Below are 17,043 nucleotides of genomic sequence, written 5' to 3' on the forward strand. Positions count from 1 at the left end.
TATCTAAAGCAAACACGCCAGTTTTAACAGTGCAGAACAACAGTACATATTATTGTCATTCATTTAAAACACAATTTTTTTGGTGTTACTGTTCCTTTAATGAAAATATGATATACACTCATTTCTGGCTCCTGATGCAAATTCATTTCATTTTCATGCTTTAGTAAGCACTTGTTAGATAAGATATGAATAGACGAGTTAACATTACAGGCATATTATAAAATGATATACAGCTACAAAATACACCGTCATATACTGTAATGTAATATCCAATATCCATAAGACCGCTACACACTGACAACGTAAATGCTGTGCTTTGTGTTTTTTATTGGCCCATATAATTTTTGCACAAAAATGGCAACATTTTGGGCCTCACGGGGCCCTTTATCAAGCCTTGTTAAAGGGCCCTGTCAAAAAGAAACACCACATTTCTTTCCTTCTATTGTGTACACATGGACTTCTGTATCAGACTTCCAGTTTTCAGCTTAAACCTCCAGGGCACGGCCTTGAGCATGCTCAGTTTGCTCCTCTCACCCTCCCTCCTCCCCTCACTGCTGTAATCGGAGCCCAGAGCTATGAGCGAGCAGGGAGAGACTCAGGCAGGAAGTGATTTTACACCAAGCCAATATGGTAGTTGCTATCCTAAACAAATAGAGAGCACTTCAAAATCTGTTTACTCAAGTATGGTAAAGCATTCTGCAGAATAAATATAGTGTTATAGCTTGCATTATTGTGGCTAATCTATTGGCAAACTGCTTCAGTAGCTTTCCTTCTATTTTAAATTTGAAGTCCTACTTTTAAAAAAATAGATCAGGATGAGGAGATTCTTTCACTGCATCAGACAGCAAGTTTGGCATAAATAATAAGAGCATCTCTACTACATCTCTACACATATAGTGTAGCAAAGTAATTTACAAGAGTGAGTAAGTGTAGTTAAGTTGGACATTGGGGTCCCAATGTCAGCCAAGCCAAGACAAGGGCAGTTACTTTGACCATCCTCCTGGTTTATAATGATTGTGGCACTAGATATGTCACCAATACCACTTCAATACATTTACAAGTTTCCTGTATTATAAAAGTGACCTCTTCATTTTTTGTGCCTAAGAAAATACATTTTGTATTGTAAGTTTTTTTTGTAGTTGACTATTACTGTAGTTGACTACTACAGTTGACTACTAGCATGTAAAAAAGTTGTGTTCCTATAGTAACACTTTGTGCCACTATAGTCTATGTAATCTGATTTGCTCTGTAGAAACAATTCTGCCTTTCACAAGTGTCATATATTTAGCATTGTAATGCATTTTGAACTAGCTTCCAAATCTCACTCTGGGAGGGTAAGTAATTACAGTCTGCAGGTTCTTCCTAGACACCAGTCTAAATGTTGCAGACACGGGGCAATTATGCCAGAAATGGCCACCTCAACTGCCTTATAAATATTAAACCAGACTAAAAAAATATTGAAATAATATATATGAATTTGTGCAGAATATGGGACATGACTGATACAGGAAGCACCTTCTTTCTATAGCCTTTAATTTTTATTATACCTACGTAGTACAGGACATTTGTGCTCTAAACCTGCTTCTCTTCTCTCTTAACATATAGATGAACCACCCTTTAAAAGTCTGAATTAAAAAAAATAAATAAAGGCCCTTTAAGGATTGAACTCCATTTTGCAGAATAGTGCAGAAGCAATGCTTTTTTATGCTGCATGGAAAATGGATGGATGTTTCACACTGCAAATGGCAAATTGGGGAAGGGGAGATGTGAGGGGGAAAAAAAAGTTTGCTCTGAAGACAACTTCTAGTTCCTGGAATTCCTGTTGAACTACATTTTTTTTTTAACCTAAGGATAGGTTATAGGTATAACCTATAGAGAAGTATGCTTTTGTTTGACTATTACTTTCAAAATATTCAGTACCACATGTGCAATGTATACTTTTTATGCATATTTGTATTTTATTATATTGTTGGTGCTGCCATTTGTGAAACTTTAGTTACTCCTTGTTGGCCAAAAAGTCAGAAATCATTGCAAAGAGGAGATTACAAAAAAAAAACTTTAATAACTTTTTTAATTTTGCAGACAAAAAATGAAATGTACCCGATTTAAATTAAAATCTAGTTTCTTTGATTTATTTTCCCTTGGACAAAGGTACAGTAACTCATTGGATACAATATATAATGCATCTTTGTATCAACATTTATATATATGGATCACGGCTGCCTTGGTTGACTCTCCACAGATATGGAAATTGCCTCCTAGTAGATAGACTGATTTTTAATACCATTTTGCAAGAACCATAAATGCAAATAAGTGATGCCATAGAAGCCTTCCTCTAAAATCAGAATGGATGTGTAGCGTTTCTGTTTCATTTGTACATGTTACTTGTATGTTCAGTACAAGTATGTTTTTTATCAAGAGAATGTATTAGCCATAACTCACACCATGTTTGCAGTGTGGCAATTACTTAAAGCGAGTGTGGGAAAGGCAGTATTCTCCCCCAGGGAGTTTTTACATTTTCCTGGGGAGAACACTGAAGTGGAAATTAAACTTTACTCTGGTCTTTGCTTCACCTACGAACAGAGAGGTGGCAAAACAAAGTCCTCAATACCAACTCTGATCTAAAAAATGTTAAGTTTTAAAAGAAAGTTAGCTATTTATATATGTAGAACTGACATGTATAAATGACATGTATAAATGACATAAAGCTTTCAAAAATTCATCCCCACAAGGGTCTTTCCATAACAAATTCTCTGCATACACAGGTGCACCACGAAACTCCTCCATCTGGCTTATAAACTATTCAGTTTAGCACTGTTTTTTATATAATATGCAATCATTTGGAAAAAAAATACACCCCGTGGCAACAAACAGATATTTGATCTTTATTTCAACATACTAATAAAGTTGATGTAACAAATTTCAAGCACCATTTACATTATATAGTCAACTAAACCTAGGGGCAACGTCACAATGGCAATGGCATGGATTTCTGTACAGAAACTGGAAGTGTGCTGAAATCTGCCCCATTTGTGCACTAACAGGCTAATGCCGTGCTTGTTAATGCAAAGTGATTTAGGGGCATTAGATGTTTTCGCAAATTGAAGTTAAGCATTAAAAGGGTTGTTCACCTTTAAATGAAGTATGATGTTTATAATTATGATATTTAGTATGATGTATATAGTGACCTTCTAAGACAATTTTCAGTTGTTTTTCATTTTATTATTTGTGGTTTCTAAGAAATTTTGCTTTTTTAAGAGCATTCCAATTTGCAATTTCAGCAATCTGGTTGTTAGGGTTCAACTAAGCCTAGCAACCATGCATTGATTTGAATGAGATTTTAATTTGAATAGCAGAGGACGTGAATGGAAAGATGTGTAATAAAAAGTGGAGCATTTTTTTAGATGGGGTGTGACCCCCCATTTGAAAGCTGGAAAGTGTCATGAAAAAAAGAAAATAAATTAAAAAAAAATATGTGAATTTATTTTTACTCAAATACATTTGAATGTATTCAAAACTCGAATGGGAGGGTTTTTATGAAAAAACTTGAAAGTCTAATATTCGATCAAATAGTCCCGACCCGAAAAATTTGAATCGCATTCTAAACAAAAGTTTTCCTCTGAAAAAATACTTGAACATCAGGAAGGCAATTAACATATGCATATAGTTCAACTGACCTCTGCCTTGACTTGTAAACGAATTTGGCAGCTTTTAGGTGGCGAATTTTCGAATTAGAACCATTTTCATGGTGAGGTGTAATAAATCTCACATTCGAATTTACATTTGAGTTAGATTTGTATTTATGTGTTTTGACAACAACAAAAAAAAAAAATCGAAAATTCAATTTACCATTTGAACCTTAATAAATCTGTCCCTACAAGTTAAACAAATCAAAGGTGAACCTAAACTTTAAACTAAAATGTCAGGAATATAGCAAAATGTAAAAGGTATACAAAGTCTATAATTGTAGCAATATATATTTACCTCCCTCAAGGGAGGGCAATTTTAAAGAGGTTGTTCACCTTCCAAACACTTTTTTCAATGCAGTTGTTTTTAGATTGTTCCCCAGAAATAAAGACTTTTTTTCAATTACGTTCCACTATTTAAATTTTACTGTTTTTCCAAAATCTAAGTTTCAAGTTTAATGTTCGTGACTCTGGTGGTAGAGTCTGGCAGCCCATTAATTCATGTACAGACTCTAAACTGTTACAATTTTGCAACATTTAGTTGATACATTTCTCAGCAGCATCTCTGGAGTATTAGCAACTATTATCAATTCTAACAGCTGCCTGTTATGAAACCCAGAGATTCTGCTCAGCAGGGACAAACATAAGAAATGTATCAACTAAATGTAACCATTTAGAACAGTTTACAGGGTCGGTGACCCCCCCTCCCAGAGCTGCTTCAGAAGGTGAAAAATTACACTTTACACTTCAATATTAGAAAACCCTTCACACATAGAAAATAGAAAGTCATTGGAAAAAGTCATTATTTCTGGTGATCTATCTGAAAACAACTAGTTGTTTGAAGGTGAACCACCCCTTTAAGCAAATAATTCTAAATCCAATAAAAAGCTTACAAAAATATTTTTTTTTTTTTTTTTATCATGAAGCCTTTAGGCAAGCATCCTGACAGTGTGGCAATCAACAAATATCCTTACTATTTCAGATCTTGCGGCTACATGGCATGAGAGTTCAATAATCTATTCAGAAGTGTCAGGTATTTTTACTTCATGGAATGAAGGCTAAAATACATTTTGCAAAAGGAGCCTGTACCCTTCAGCAGTTCAGACAAAAGCATGCACTGCAATCCATAACATCAGATAGCTGTAGAGCAGCTGGTAAGGAGTCAGTCATTTTTTCCTCTATTAGAATTCTAAAAGCAACACTAAAACAATTTGTAATACAAAATACTCACTATTCAAACCAAATGTATGTATAAATGTTTTAGGCAAGTATGAGACATAACTCTAGTGTCTCATGACTTTTTGAACAGGAATAAAGCAATTAAAGAATTAAAAAATAAAGATTTTCTCTTGCCCTTAAAGCAATACTATCATCCAAAATTCCCCATTTTAAAAAAATATTTCAAAATAAGTTCATGCATTTCTGATTAATGCCTTTTATCTGTTGGGGAGATTTGATATCCCATTGGGGAAGGACTATATATTTACAGATTTTATCCCAAACGGACAAACCCTCTGATGCCTGAATCTGCTCAGAGGGGTAAGTATAAAGTTAGGGGCATTTTTTTGTTTTGTTTTGTTTTTAAACGGTTCAATTCTCCTTTAACCAACTAATCTAACAAGTCAAATGTAAAACAACCACAAAACAAGACAAAAATTGGAAACAGCATTACTTCCAATGGTAAATTCCTTGCTTACTTATGTGTCCATTCACATACAACTTACAGAAGCTTGTGAAAATAATGAATTATTATATCAAATAATGTCATGCTAAAAGGCCTAAGATATTTTATATACCTGGAGGCTTATTTATTGAAGGTAAAATAGTAGTGGGATAGAGGTTTTTGAAACTACGATTAAACTCTATTCCTTAAAGGGCACCTATCACAGCCAAAATCAAACACATATTAACAATCTGACCAGTACAAGCTAAACACGTTTAATCAAACTACATATATAGTTTTTTGAAAAAACTGCAGGTTTTAAAAAAATCCCTTACCTTGTCAAATGGGTTCTTTCACTGAGGGAGGCCATATTGAGACTCTAACAGAGACTCTAATGTGCAAATTTCAGGAGCATGCTCAGATTGTAACACTGCTTTGAGTATTCTACCCAGAATGCCTTGTTTTAGTAAACTCCTCCACTAGAAGTATCCACTAGAAGTGCTGCCACCTGCTAACTTCCAGCAGGTGGCAGCACTACTGTACAGCAGCTAACACACAGGTTTGGCTGATTTGAAAATAGCTTAGAAGGGTTGATAAGCAAACAAGGAATTTGAACTGAGCATGTGTGAGATTTCAGAGCTACAGTTGGCTGGGAAGATATAGGTAGGAGGAGCCAGTGAAATCCAAGATGCCTGCCTCAGCTAGAACTGCAGTGGAGATAGGGGAGATCTTGCAGAAGGTATAGTGAGCTGATCATTTACATTATACAAACAATTCTAACTGTTTTAAAAATTGGATTTCTTGAACTTTCACATAGTGTATTTACTTAGTAAATGATTTTGGTCATGATTGGTGCCCTTTAAAAATGAAGAAGTTGTGGAATTTATTAAATTATACAAATATAAAAAGTGCCAATAGAAAAAAAAATGCTTAACTGTGCCTCTAAAAATTATGAAAACCTCTAAATATTAAAGTTTTTTGGAAAATTACTAAAAAAATTTGACATCTTACATTTAAAACTACGAATTGTTTTAAAATGGTCCAATGGGATCAGCACAGCTCCCACTGACTTCTATGGGACTTTGACAGCTTTTACTTGCCAAAGTTGTATATTAGAGATTATTAGAGTTTTTTTTGGTTTTTACATTTGATGAATCTTGAAATGTTCGAGTTTTAAAGAAATAAATGAAAACCACACATAAAAAAAGAAAAAGAAAAAATTTGATTGTTAGCAAATCGGCTCCATAACGTTCTAAGAAAAAACAGGAATGTTTACTTAAAAATAAAATGGTTTGTTGAAACTTTGAAATTTAACTTTAGTTGTATGAACAGCACACAAATGATCAAATTGCATTTTTTATATTAATTTCTATTTACATACATGGGATATGCTATGTGCTTGGCAGACACTTGAGTGCTTTTATTCACATCGTTTATGTGGATAACGATAAAGTAATTTAAGAAACTAGAACATGGCTGATACTACAGGAAAGCCTGTTGAAATGATGCATATTCCATGCTTCATTCCCTTCTGAATGTCCTATATGCATCATTTAGGATGGAAAGAACTAGCGAAAAGCAGGGATCACCTTCCTCTTGCCTCTTTAGCTGTTACTGTAATCTGTATTTATTTATATTTCATTATACTATTAAAACACAAAAACACAATATTCTTAATATATGGAATATTTAAATATTCCACATTAAAAGTCCAACCTACAAACTAGCTATTGCAAGTTCAAACTAACAAAGAAGCACTGCTACACATAGTATTAGTCTTTTAATAAAATTACACGTAAAAAGACAAGAAAGTTATATTTACCGTGGGAGCCCCGTGAATGCAATTGCTAGCCTTGGATGCCAAGTCTATGCTCCTCTTCATTTAGAAACACAATAGCTTTTCTGTTTTGTGCACTTACTGCACTTTTACTATTGTACACTGGAATTCTGGATTATATTGTAAAAATCTAAGTGTGTCTTACTGCCCTACAATGCACAAGAATCCATATATACTTCTAGTACAAATGGCAACAACTTTTACTTACCTTCTTAAAGTGGAAGCACCATGCATGTTCCTTATGTCTCAATTGTACCCAAACGTAAATTTTGTGTTAATCCTATTGTAAACTATAACCTCTTGTTTGTGAACACATAAATGTGAAAACATGAGCATTCTAAAATGTGCCTTCAGAGATTGATTCTTTTTCCCAAATCAAATTGTAAACTCATATAGAATGTGTGAAACTAGCAGATGGGCAGCACAGACATCCAGTTTAATGAGAACACAAGCATATCAATAAAATTCATGGGCATAATGATAGAGAAATATTGCAAATTCCCCTTTATTTTCCAAGCAAAAAGAAAATCAAAAGAATGTTTTATATACCAAATGTATTACTGTTATTAAAGTATATAAAGGGGAACGTACCTTTGCTGAAGTATTTACAGTCCTGTAATGTGTATTTTTTACATTTGGATTTAAAAATGGAATACGTACGTTTTAAATCTTCTTAAGTAAGCAACTACCTGCATTGTGGAATTTTATTTATTATACCCTTTGTTTCTTGCATGATTAGTAGTTGTATATTGATCAGCTGCAGGGACGAAGCACTGTATGTAAAGTCTTCCAAAAAGCAGAGAGCATTCACATTGTGTTTTATGCAGTTTGGTTGGCCTGGACACACTGATCACTTGGATCTCAAGTGCAAATGTTTTTTTCTTTGGCTGTGGGCAGAATTGGTGCAGTTTGGTACTAAATATGTAAACAAAATGCATCTTAACTGCAGCACAATGGGTAGTGGCAGGCAGCCTTCTACTCAAGCATTTGAGTAGATGTGTACGTGTCATATCTTACTAAGGAGCCTTAGCAGCAGGGACAGAAGTACAGGGACATTTGAACTACTGCTGTTCTCTCTCAATAGGCAACTGTGGTCAAAACTCATATATTCCATTTGCCTTAGTTCTTACACGTGAAAATAAAAATGTGTAAATTCATTGATCCATCATATAAAATAAGGCAAATGCTGCCAAGAGTTAGTTAGAGGTGATAGATGAACAGATAAAAATTTCATACCTGCAGCCTCTTCTTTGACTGACTAGCAGGTTTAAGGAAAGCCAGTGAAACATTAAGGTCATTTAGAGATAAATTACACAGGAGATTCTGGTCAGATTTTGTCTGATCTTGCTATGCAACTGCACGCAACACCATGTGATTTGTAGGATTCTACGAAACCTGATCCAATATTCAATGTATTTCAACGGAATTAAGAGAAGGTAAAATACCCTCAGATTTTATTTCGTCAGATGAAGACGCAACATGCTGCCTCTGGATCCCACAGTCATGTCGCCTCCGATGGAAAATTTTTCATGTAGTTTAGACATCAGATTTTTCTATCAGTCCCATTATATTTTAACCCATGCGACTACATCAATCTTGTAGCATAAAATCTGACGATCCAACACCATTCTACAAAATCTCCTGTAGAGCTTAGCCCTGTGTGTGACAGTGATATTATTTATGGAAATAATTTCAGCAATATATATTGCAAAATATTATCCTATTATCCAGATTTACCACCATGGAGCCTGGGTCTATCTGGGTTTGGCGACTGTCATAATGGTGACAGAATAATGAAGAAAGAATAATGTGGTATTTTTTTTAGGGCTGTGACTGGGAACCCTGATTCTAGGGGTCAGAAAATCTTTTCAATCATTCTTTACAATGCGATTCCTACTTTGTGGCAACAGTTTAGTTAAGACCCTTTCTCAGTTCAGCATGATAATTCCCCCTGCACACAAAGGAAGGACTGTACAGAACTGGTTTGTCGAGATGGGAGGGGAAGAACTTGAGTGACCTGCACAGAACCTGACCTCAACTGAAAAACGCAACAAAAACACCTGTGGGACTTTAGATGACTGCAATTGAGGCCTGATCGCCCAGCCTAAGATTTAAAAGTACAAGACTACTGATAATCCATAATGGAGGGTGCGGCGATCAAATAGCTATGCAAGCACTCTTCACAATGGACACATCCCACTTCTGGATGGGAATTCCCAAGTAATTGGCTCCTCCCTGAAAAACTGCTTCAAGCTGGCAAAATGTATTCATATATACAACTATATCATTTTCATTAGAAACTAAAATTACATTTTTATTTGAGTTTAAAAGAAAATGTTTAAGGTGTATATCACCAGATAAGACATAATGTCACCAGGAAAAATATGATTCAGGTTACTATTGCCTGACAAGCAGGTACATAGCTGTTTGCATGGTGATTACATTCAAGTCTATGAGGGCTGCTTTGGCACCATGTTTTGGTCTACTAAGAAACCCCAGATCTTACAGTGCCTGCAGAAGCCTTCTGTGCCTTTGGCTTGAATTAGATGACAGGTTGCATTTTTTTTTAACTTTGCACAATGGAGGCACTTAATTAAATGTTGTAAAAATGTAAATGTAAAGATGCAAAAGCGATGTAACTTTTAAATTCCCAGTTTAAAAAAAAAAAAAAAAACATATATGGAGAAGCTCGACATTCCATAGGTAGATCAATGTTAATACCTGAGTTTATCCAAAATTGTCAGCAATAGCAACAAATATGACAAAAGAAATTAAAGGAATATACTGTCATATAAAAGCAATTGTTTCATTATTCACAGTTTAAAAGTGTACAAGAATGCAAGTCATCAGTACCAAACTCAAGTTCTACTTGAAAATGTTTTTTATACTCAAATAGGAAAAACAAATGTACAGTCGTAGATAAACTGAAAAGGAAACTAATTTTGATTGTATAAAAAGGCAGACCTTCCATTTCCTAGGAATTGAGTCAGCAAGTCACAAACATCTCTATGTAAATTTTTTTTAAAAGTTGGCTTTAATTACTACATAATTCATAAAGCACTGTGAACATCACCTGATCATTTAAGGGACCGTTTTCTGAAACAATTTAAGATTTAATCCCTTAAATTGCAACCCGCATTACTGCATAATGGAAGAGGAAATGTAACTCTAAGCAATTTTCCAACATACATTAAGCATTTTCAGTGGTTTTAAAATGTAATCTGTAAATATAATTGAAAGCGGTATTTGCTTGTCTGTGTTTTCTTGACTTTGAAAATAATGTAGCAAGAGTCAATTCTGCTTCAGATCTGTTTATCAGCTAGATTCTGTTACATTATTTCAGGAGTCAGAACCACCAGAGAATGCAAACAGCCAGGTGGATATTATTTTCAATAGCAAATACACTCAGTAAAAACTTTGAAAGCTTTAAAAAAATTATCTGTTTGCTCAGAATTATTTTCTGTCATTATGCAGACACAATTTTTGGTTGTAACCCCTTTAAGTGAAAACAAACGACGATTACAATTAAAATCCACAGGAGGAATGATTTACTAGAGCTGCTTTCTTTTAGCAAACAAAATGAGCAGGCACTTCCAAAGATCACTCCTCCAGTTAGACTTGTCAAATAATGGTAACTTTATTCCGGTATACAAGGTTTCAGCCGGAAACCTTGTATACTGGAATGAAGTTACCCATTATTTGACAAGTCTGCCTGGAGGAGTGATCTTTGGAAGTGCCTGCTCATTTTGTTTGCGATTGTCTGCTCCCCTAAGCTGAAAATTCAGGGTGGTGCACCTGGACCTCCTCCTACACCTAGTGAGTTATACAGAGACCAGAAAAGTTTGTTTATACTACTATCATCTATAATCGTTCTGCTTTCTTTTAAGTCAGAGACATCCACCTCTTCTCATGTAGTGGGTACAACTGTATTCCTGGGACTGATTATATTAACTTGATGATGCCTAACAAGTTACTTTATTAGACCAGAACAGGCTTGCTGCAAAAGGGATATAAAATATTAATGGAGGATACAACCATTGCTCTGCCTCCAGTTTGTCAGCTCTGTCCCAGGTGTTAAAGCTGAAAGCTGTAACTCCAGAACACAGGGCCTTATGCCAAAAAGTACTATGATCAAAATAAAAGACTACCCACTTTACAACACATGCTGTACCCATACAGAATAAGCAGTTTAACAAACTACACCACACACAAGGATAATGGACGAGAAAAATGGACATTTCTTACAGAAAAATCTTCTATGGGAACTTAGTGAAACCTTGGTGCATCTAAGAGGTTAAAAGTCCTACGTGAACAGAATCAATATCTTTAAATTTAGGCTTTTACAGCACCTCTGCAGTTACATTTATTGCTTAATGGCCATCTTGAATGTGTGTTATGTACTGAATTTACTGATTTCAAACTTCTCTCTTATCAATTTATACCATTTATGTAGAGCTTGCAATAAGAGATGTATGGGTGTTCTATATTACAATTGTTGTTGAATAAAGTACCCGAGGATGCAGTATGTTACATAACCAGTACAATGGTCTAACTACCTGCAAAATAAATATACTGTGAAGAAAAGGATTTCTGCATGTTGCTGGAAATCCTCATTGTCCCCAACAGAATTTATAATAGATAATTTTGTATTGGGCAGTGCTATTCTACAACCCTGCCAGTGCTATATTCAGCATCACGATTCCTGCATCAACGCATGCAAATACCTATTCATTCTCTAACTGCTTGACTATAGTAAAAACTAACGATTATCACCAGAGCATTATAAATTGGGCAGGACTATATGTGAGCATTATTTTAATGACAATTTGTATTGGTTACGTGCAGTAACATCATCTGAACAGGACTGCACAATAAGAAGAGATTAGGGTGCAGATTGCCTCATTGATAGGATCATATCATTATTCCCACCTCTATGCAACACTGAACAAGTGGAAAATCCTAAATATAAACATCAACTGAAAATAATACAAATGCCAGTGCCAGTCGGGAGGCTAGTGAATGTTACTTTTCACTTCATTACTTCATATCAAGCAGCAAACCAACATGCTCAGTGCTCACGCCTCAAATGGGGAGCTTGAGAGCAGACTGATATGCTGCTTTGATGGATGAGAAAAAGGGAAAGTCATGATCCAGTCATCTGCTCTCAGCCTGTGTTCAGGGAATGAATGGAAGGTGGGATGAACAGGAGCATGCAGTAAGCACCCTGAGCATTCATTGCAGGGCCCTGTGCAAAACAGAGAACACATGCTAATGTAGACAAGGACTTTGTTCTACCTACACAATAATTAACAGAAGCTGGGATGAGGCCACTCACCAACAACACACAATCATATCAATGCCTGTTAATATCACATTATACTAGAGCAAAGAAATGACAGGTTCCTGGTTTAATCTCTTCCAGTGAGGCAGTGCCAGTAATACCCTTAGATCCCCTCACAACGAGGCTTGGCACCCGATTAGCAGAACGACACACCTCCCAGGAAATTTGTAGCAGCTCAATTGCAGTTTATCACTTTCTGTAAGCTTAGGAGCCCGTCCGTATAACTATCCAATGGCACCCCCACCCACCTATTAAACTGTCCCTGCAGAGAAATGTTAGGGGTGATATTTACAGTATGTGAGGGAATGTCTATGATCACGATGAAGCGACAAAAAGCTGCCCAACAGATCCCTCTTATTAGCAGACCGCAGCACTTATCCTACCTCTTTGATGGTGTCTCTCTTCTGCTTGACAGCCGGGTCGGACGGCTCCTTGCCCACTACCCCTACAGGCGGCTTAAATACATGCGGGGGTAACTTCCCTCCGGCGGTCACCCTGCCCTGCACCATTATCTGCTCCTTATCCCGTTGGATGTCCTTCTTGATGTCCTCGTGCTCGTGTGCCCTGTTCAGGGTATCCTTGGCCTCCCTTAGCGCCCTCTCATGCTCCTTTCTAATCCGGGCAAGGCGCCCCCCGAGATTCGATTCCTCTTCCTCCCCCAAGAGTCCGGCCAAGGGTCTCTGAGGAGGCGGCGGGGACTGCTGGAAGAAAACTCCGCTCAGCAGCTTGGAAGAGTCCGGCAAGAAGAAGATGGCCCCGAAGCACAAAGTGATAAATCCGCTGAACACCAGTAACAGCACAAACTTCTCTGTCAGTCGAAACCCCGACAGCTTCCTCCCCGCGGAGCCCAAAGACAGCAGCCCGGGGCCCGACACCCCGCCCCCTGGGGAACAGCCTGGACCCAGCCCTCCTCCTCCGGCCGACCCCAGCGGGGAAACGCTACTGAACGGCAACAGGCTGCCGCCCGGCATCACACAGCTCCCGACTGAGGACTGCTTAGAGGTGGGCACCAGTAGCTGGCAAGGGTAGGGTGAGATCTCTGGGGTCAAGGCAGTTCAATGACTACAGTATCCAATTCCAAACATGCACCTGTATCTCCTTCGTGCGGTAAAGCCCTCTCTAGCACACGTGTTACTAGCACTGCGCTTTGGCTCGTCTGTCCCGCTGCTGCTGCCTATAGACGAGAAAGTTTCCAGCACAGCACGCAGCACAAACCAGTAATCCCCTCCGCATGTACTAGAGCGCACGCTGGCTGCCCAGCTCACACGCTATCGGTACTTGAACTGAAGGCTCTCTCCGTTACTGTGATGTTTCCCGATACCACATACCACTTTCCGGGCTGTTTGTCAGGGAGTTTATCGGAGGAGGAGGGGCGAGGGAAGTATATACAAGAGAAGGCTTCCCCCTTCCAAATAATGGGGGGAGGGAAGACTGGTCACTCCCCTTCCCCGGGGCGGGGTAGCGTTGACAGGTGACCACACATCCACTTCGCACACCCCCGACCTACTCCTACTACTATCCGGCACTGACGGAGCATCAGGGTAGAGACCCCAAAAAGGGGCGACGGGCCAGCCCACTGACAACAAACCGCGCCCATCTCGGACGCTGATTGGCTTCTCCGTTCCACGAGCGGCTCTTTGTGGTTGGCTTTTTGATCGGACTGCTAAATAGAACCGCTAGACTAGAGGTTCCTAGAATTCTGCCTGTTAACGGTCTAGATAAAATTATTAAATTATTGCTTAATGAGGTGTTGGAACGCAGCAGTGTAATCCTCCTTGCAGCTATCAGCTTTGTGAATATGAGCTACAAGCGCCAGACTTTGTCTCCCTTGCAAGAGCGGCTCTCACCTTCGGTACCAGGAATCGACTAAAGGTGGCCATACATGGATAGATCCGCTCGTTGGCGATGTCGCCAAACAAGCGGATCTCCCTCCGATATGCCCACCTTGAGGTGGGCAATATCGGGCTGATCCGATCGTGGCCCAACGATCGGATCCTAGTGTTCGCAAACGGGCCGTCGGATCGCGGGACCGCATCAACGAACAGATGCGTCTGCGATCCGACGGGATTTTTAATCCCATCCGATCGAGATCTGGCCGACTTTCGGCCAGATCTCGATCGGGGAAGCCCGTCGGGGGCCCCCATACACGGGCAATAAGCTGCCGACTCGGTCTGTCGGCAGCTTTTATCGGCCCGTGTAAGGCCACCTTAACAGCCGCCCCTACGCATGTTCAAGGGATGCCCTTTGCCACCAGTGAAGGCTGCGTTAAATTCCCTTTTTACATAAATACTCGTGGGAGGCGCTTGAGCAAGCAATCTGCCAGAGAATTGAACTTTCCTGGTCACTCCATATCAGCAATATACCCGGGAGGCCCCTCCCATTCCTGCCCCTAGCTCAGATAGTCCCTCCCTCTCTAGACTTTAAAAGGTACCCCAGAGACTCACCTCCTTGTCTTTTTCTTTTCTGTTTCTGTCTTTAGCAGGCAGGCTGGATTGAGTTCCTTGTTCAGGTGGAAAAACCTTACAGGGGAACTAAAGGCTAGAGGGAGGGGTCCCTTCCTCCATTCCTAGTGAAGGCCTGGAGAGGGAAAGTGGAAGAAGGTCTGACAGATAGTTGAACTATAAAGTGACCTTCTAAATTCCCCAAGAGGCGTGCCAGGTGGGTAGCTGGTAAAGTGGCCCCTGTCACAAATGATCCTAGTGTGGTGACTTAGGGTTCTAGTGCTTTTGCCTTCATCCATTGGGACTTGCATCCCTTTTTTAGTCTTGGCTGTTCCCTGCATTGCCCTTGTCCTTGGGGCAGGGAGTACCGCCACCTGTGTTGGCTAGAGGTTAGTGCTCCTTCTCGGGAGTTTGGGACATTCTCAGTGTGGGAGAATCGGGATCCTCTTAAGGGCTCATCCTAACCTTCCCACCCTCCCCGTTCTAATAATTTTTTCTCCCCAGGCGTCTCTCCTTCGCGGGAGTTGTGGTGCTGGCGTGGATGCGGTTCCTGGTGCGCCCTTGGATGACGTCAGGGCTGTGCGCAGCCCTGGATCGGGAGATTGATGGAGGAGGAGGGGGGAGGTAACCGCGAGCTCGGGGGAAGGAGCGGTTACGGGCAAAGTAGCCGGCGTCTGACTTAGCTACTCAGTTCCTACCCTGCTGAGGCTTTATCCCTAAGGTGGCTTAGCTCCGGAAGGGGTAGAGATCTCCAGCAGCGATCTCTTGCTGGGTCTGCCTCCTCCAAGATGGCGACGAGATGAGGATTCCTGGAGGCAGCGTCAGCCATCTTGGGGGAGGGGTTTTAGCTCCCCTAGTGGTCATAAGGAGCTGGCTGGTTGGTGCCCCTCTGGCTTCCCTTCTCAGTCCTGCTGCAGGTATCCCTCGCTGTTGGCTATCAGGTAAGCCTCTGCTGGTGGGGTTTGAGTTCTTCTTATCTGTAGAGTTTTGCTGTTCTGGGGGTATTAACCTTGTGGTTGTTGGTTTTTAGCTGTGTTTAGTTGGAACTGGTGTGATGGATCATTCAGCCTCAAGTGCCTCTGCCTTTCAAGCTAGGTAAGTGTATGTTTTTAGTGTTAGGCTTTTATCTTATCTTTTCTCTCTCTCTTCTTCTTCTTTTCTTGGTCTCTAGCTTGCCTGAAGATTCTCAGCATAGAAAACGCAAGACCAAGGGGGCACTTATGTCTGAATGTGTGGGATGCTTTAAGCCACCTCTTGTGGGCAAAAAATGTTGTGACTCCTGCTGGAGGGATTTCTGCAGGTCAGCCTCTAACCCAACAGGAAGGGAACAAGAGACCTTAGAGGAAGGTCAGGGGTTCAGGACTGGAAGCTTGGAGAGATAACGATGATTCCTCTGAGGAAGAGGGTATGGCGCCTGCCAGTACAGTTACCTTTACAGATTCAGAGGATGAATCCGAGGCTGCTCATGAATCTTTTGACTTTGCATTAGTCTCTCCCCTTATCAAAGCCTTGAAGCTTACTTTAGAAGTAGAGGAAGAAGTTGAATCAGCTAAGACCCCCAAGGTCCTGCCTACTCCATCCAAGAATTGTCAGACCTTCCCTTTGTTTGGGGAAGTGGCAGAATTAATTAAGTCAGAATGGCAGAAGGTGGCTAAAAAAGTCTTTTGTTTCACCAGGTACCAGATTTGCTAAACTATATCCGTTTAAGGAGTCGGAAGTGAAGGATTGGTCTATTCCTCCTTCTGTAGACCCTGCAGTTATTCACTTGGCCAAAAAGACAACCTTGCCAATTGATGATTGTTCCGCCTTAAAAGATCCGATGGACAGAAGAGTGGAATCGGATCTTAGAAAGGCCTTCATGGTGGCGGGTGCAGCATGTAAGCCAGCAGTTGCCTTAGTATCAGTAGCCAAAGCCATGTCTTGTTGGATTGAATCCATCAACAAAGCTGTGAATGAGGGTGCAGACGTAAAGGATATTTCTGCTAGTCTAGCAGAGTTGAAGATAGCTGCAGGCTTCATTTTGGAAGGTGCAGTAGATTTGACAAGACTGTCTGCCCGCTCTATGGCTATTTCAG

At 39.7% G+C, this 17,043-nt stretch overlaps 1 protein-coding gene across 1 annotated transcript in view; it reads right to left on the reverse strand.

The window, feature by feature from the left end:
- The window catches only part of man1a1.S (mannosidase, alpha, class 1A, member 1 S homeolog), a 118,183-nt gene extending 104,121 nt beyond the window's left edge, over window positions 1–14,062 (reverse strand). The window contains exon 1 of the mRNA XM_018265361.2: window positions 12,911–14,062. Coding sequence (XP_018120850.1) covers window positions 12,911–13,498 — 588 coding nt within the window. The 5' untranslated portion in view covers window positions 13,499–14,062. The remainder of the gene's footprint in view (window positions 1–12,910) is intronic.
- Between the last annotated feature and the right edge of the window lie 2,981 nt (window positions 14,063–17,043).

This window comes from Xenopus laevis, chromosome 5S (genome assembly GCF_017654675.1).
Source record: "Xenopus laevis strain J_2021 chromosome 5S, Xenopus_laevis_v10.1, whole genome shotgun sequence".
Lineage (NCBI taxonomy): Eukaryota > Metazoa > Chordata > Amphibia > Anura > Pipidae > Xenopus > Xenopus laevis.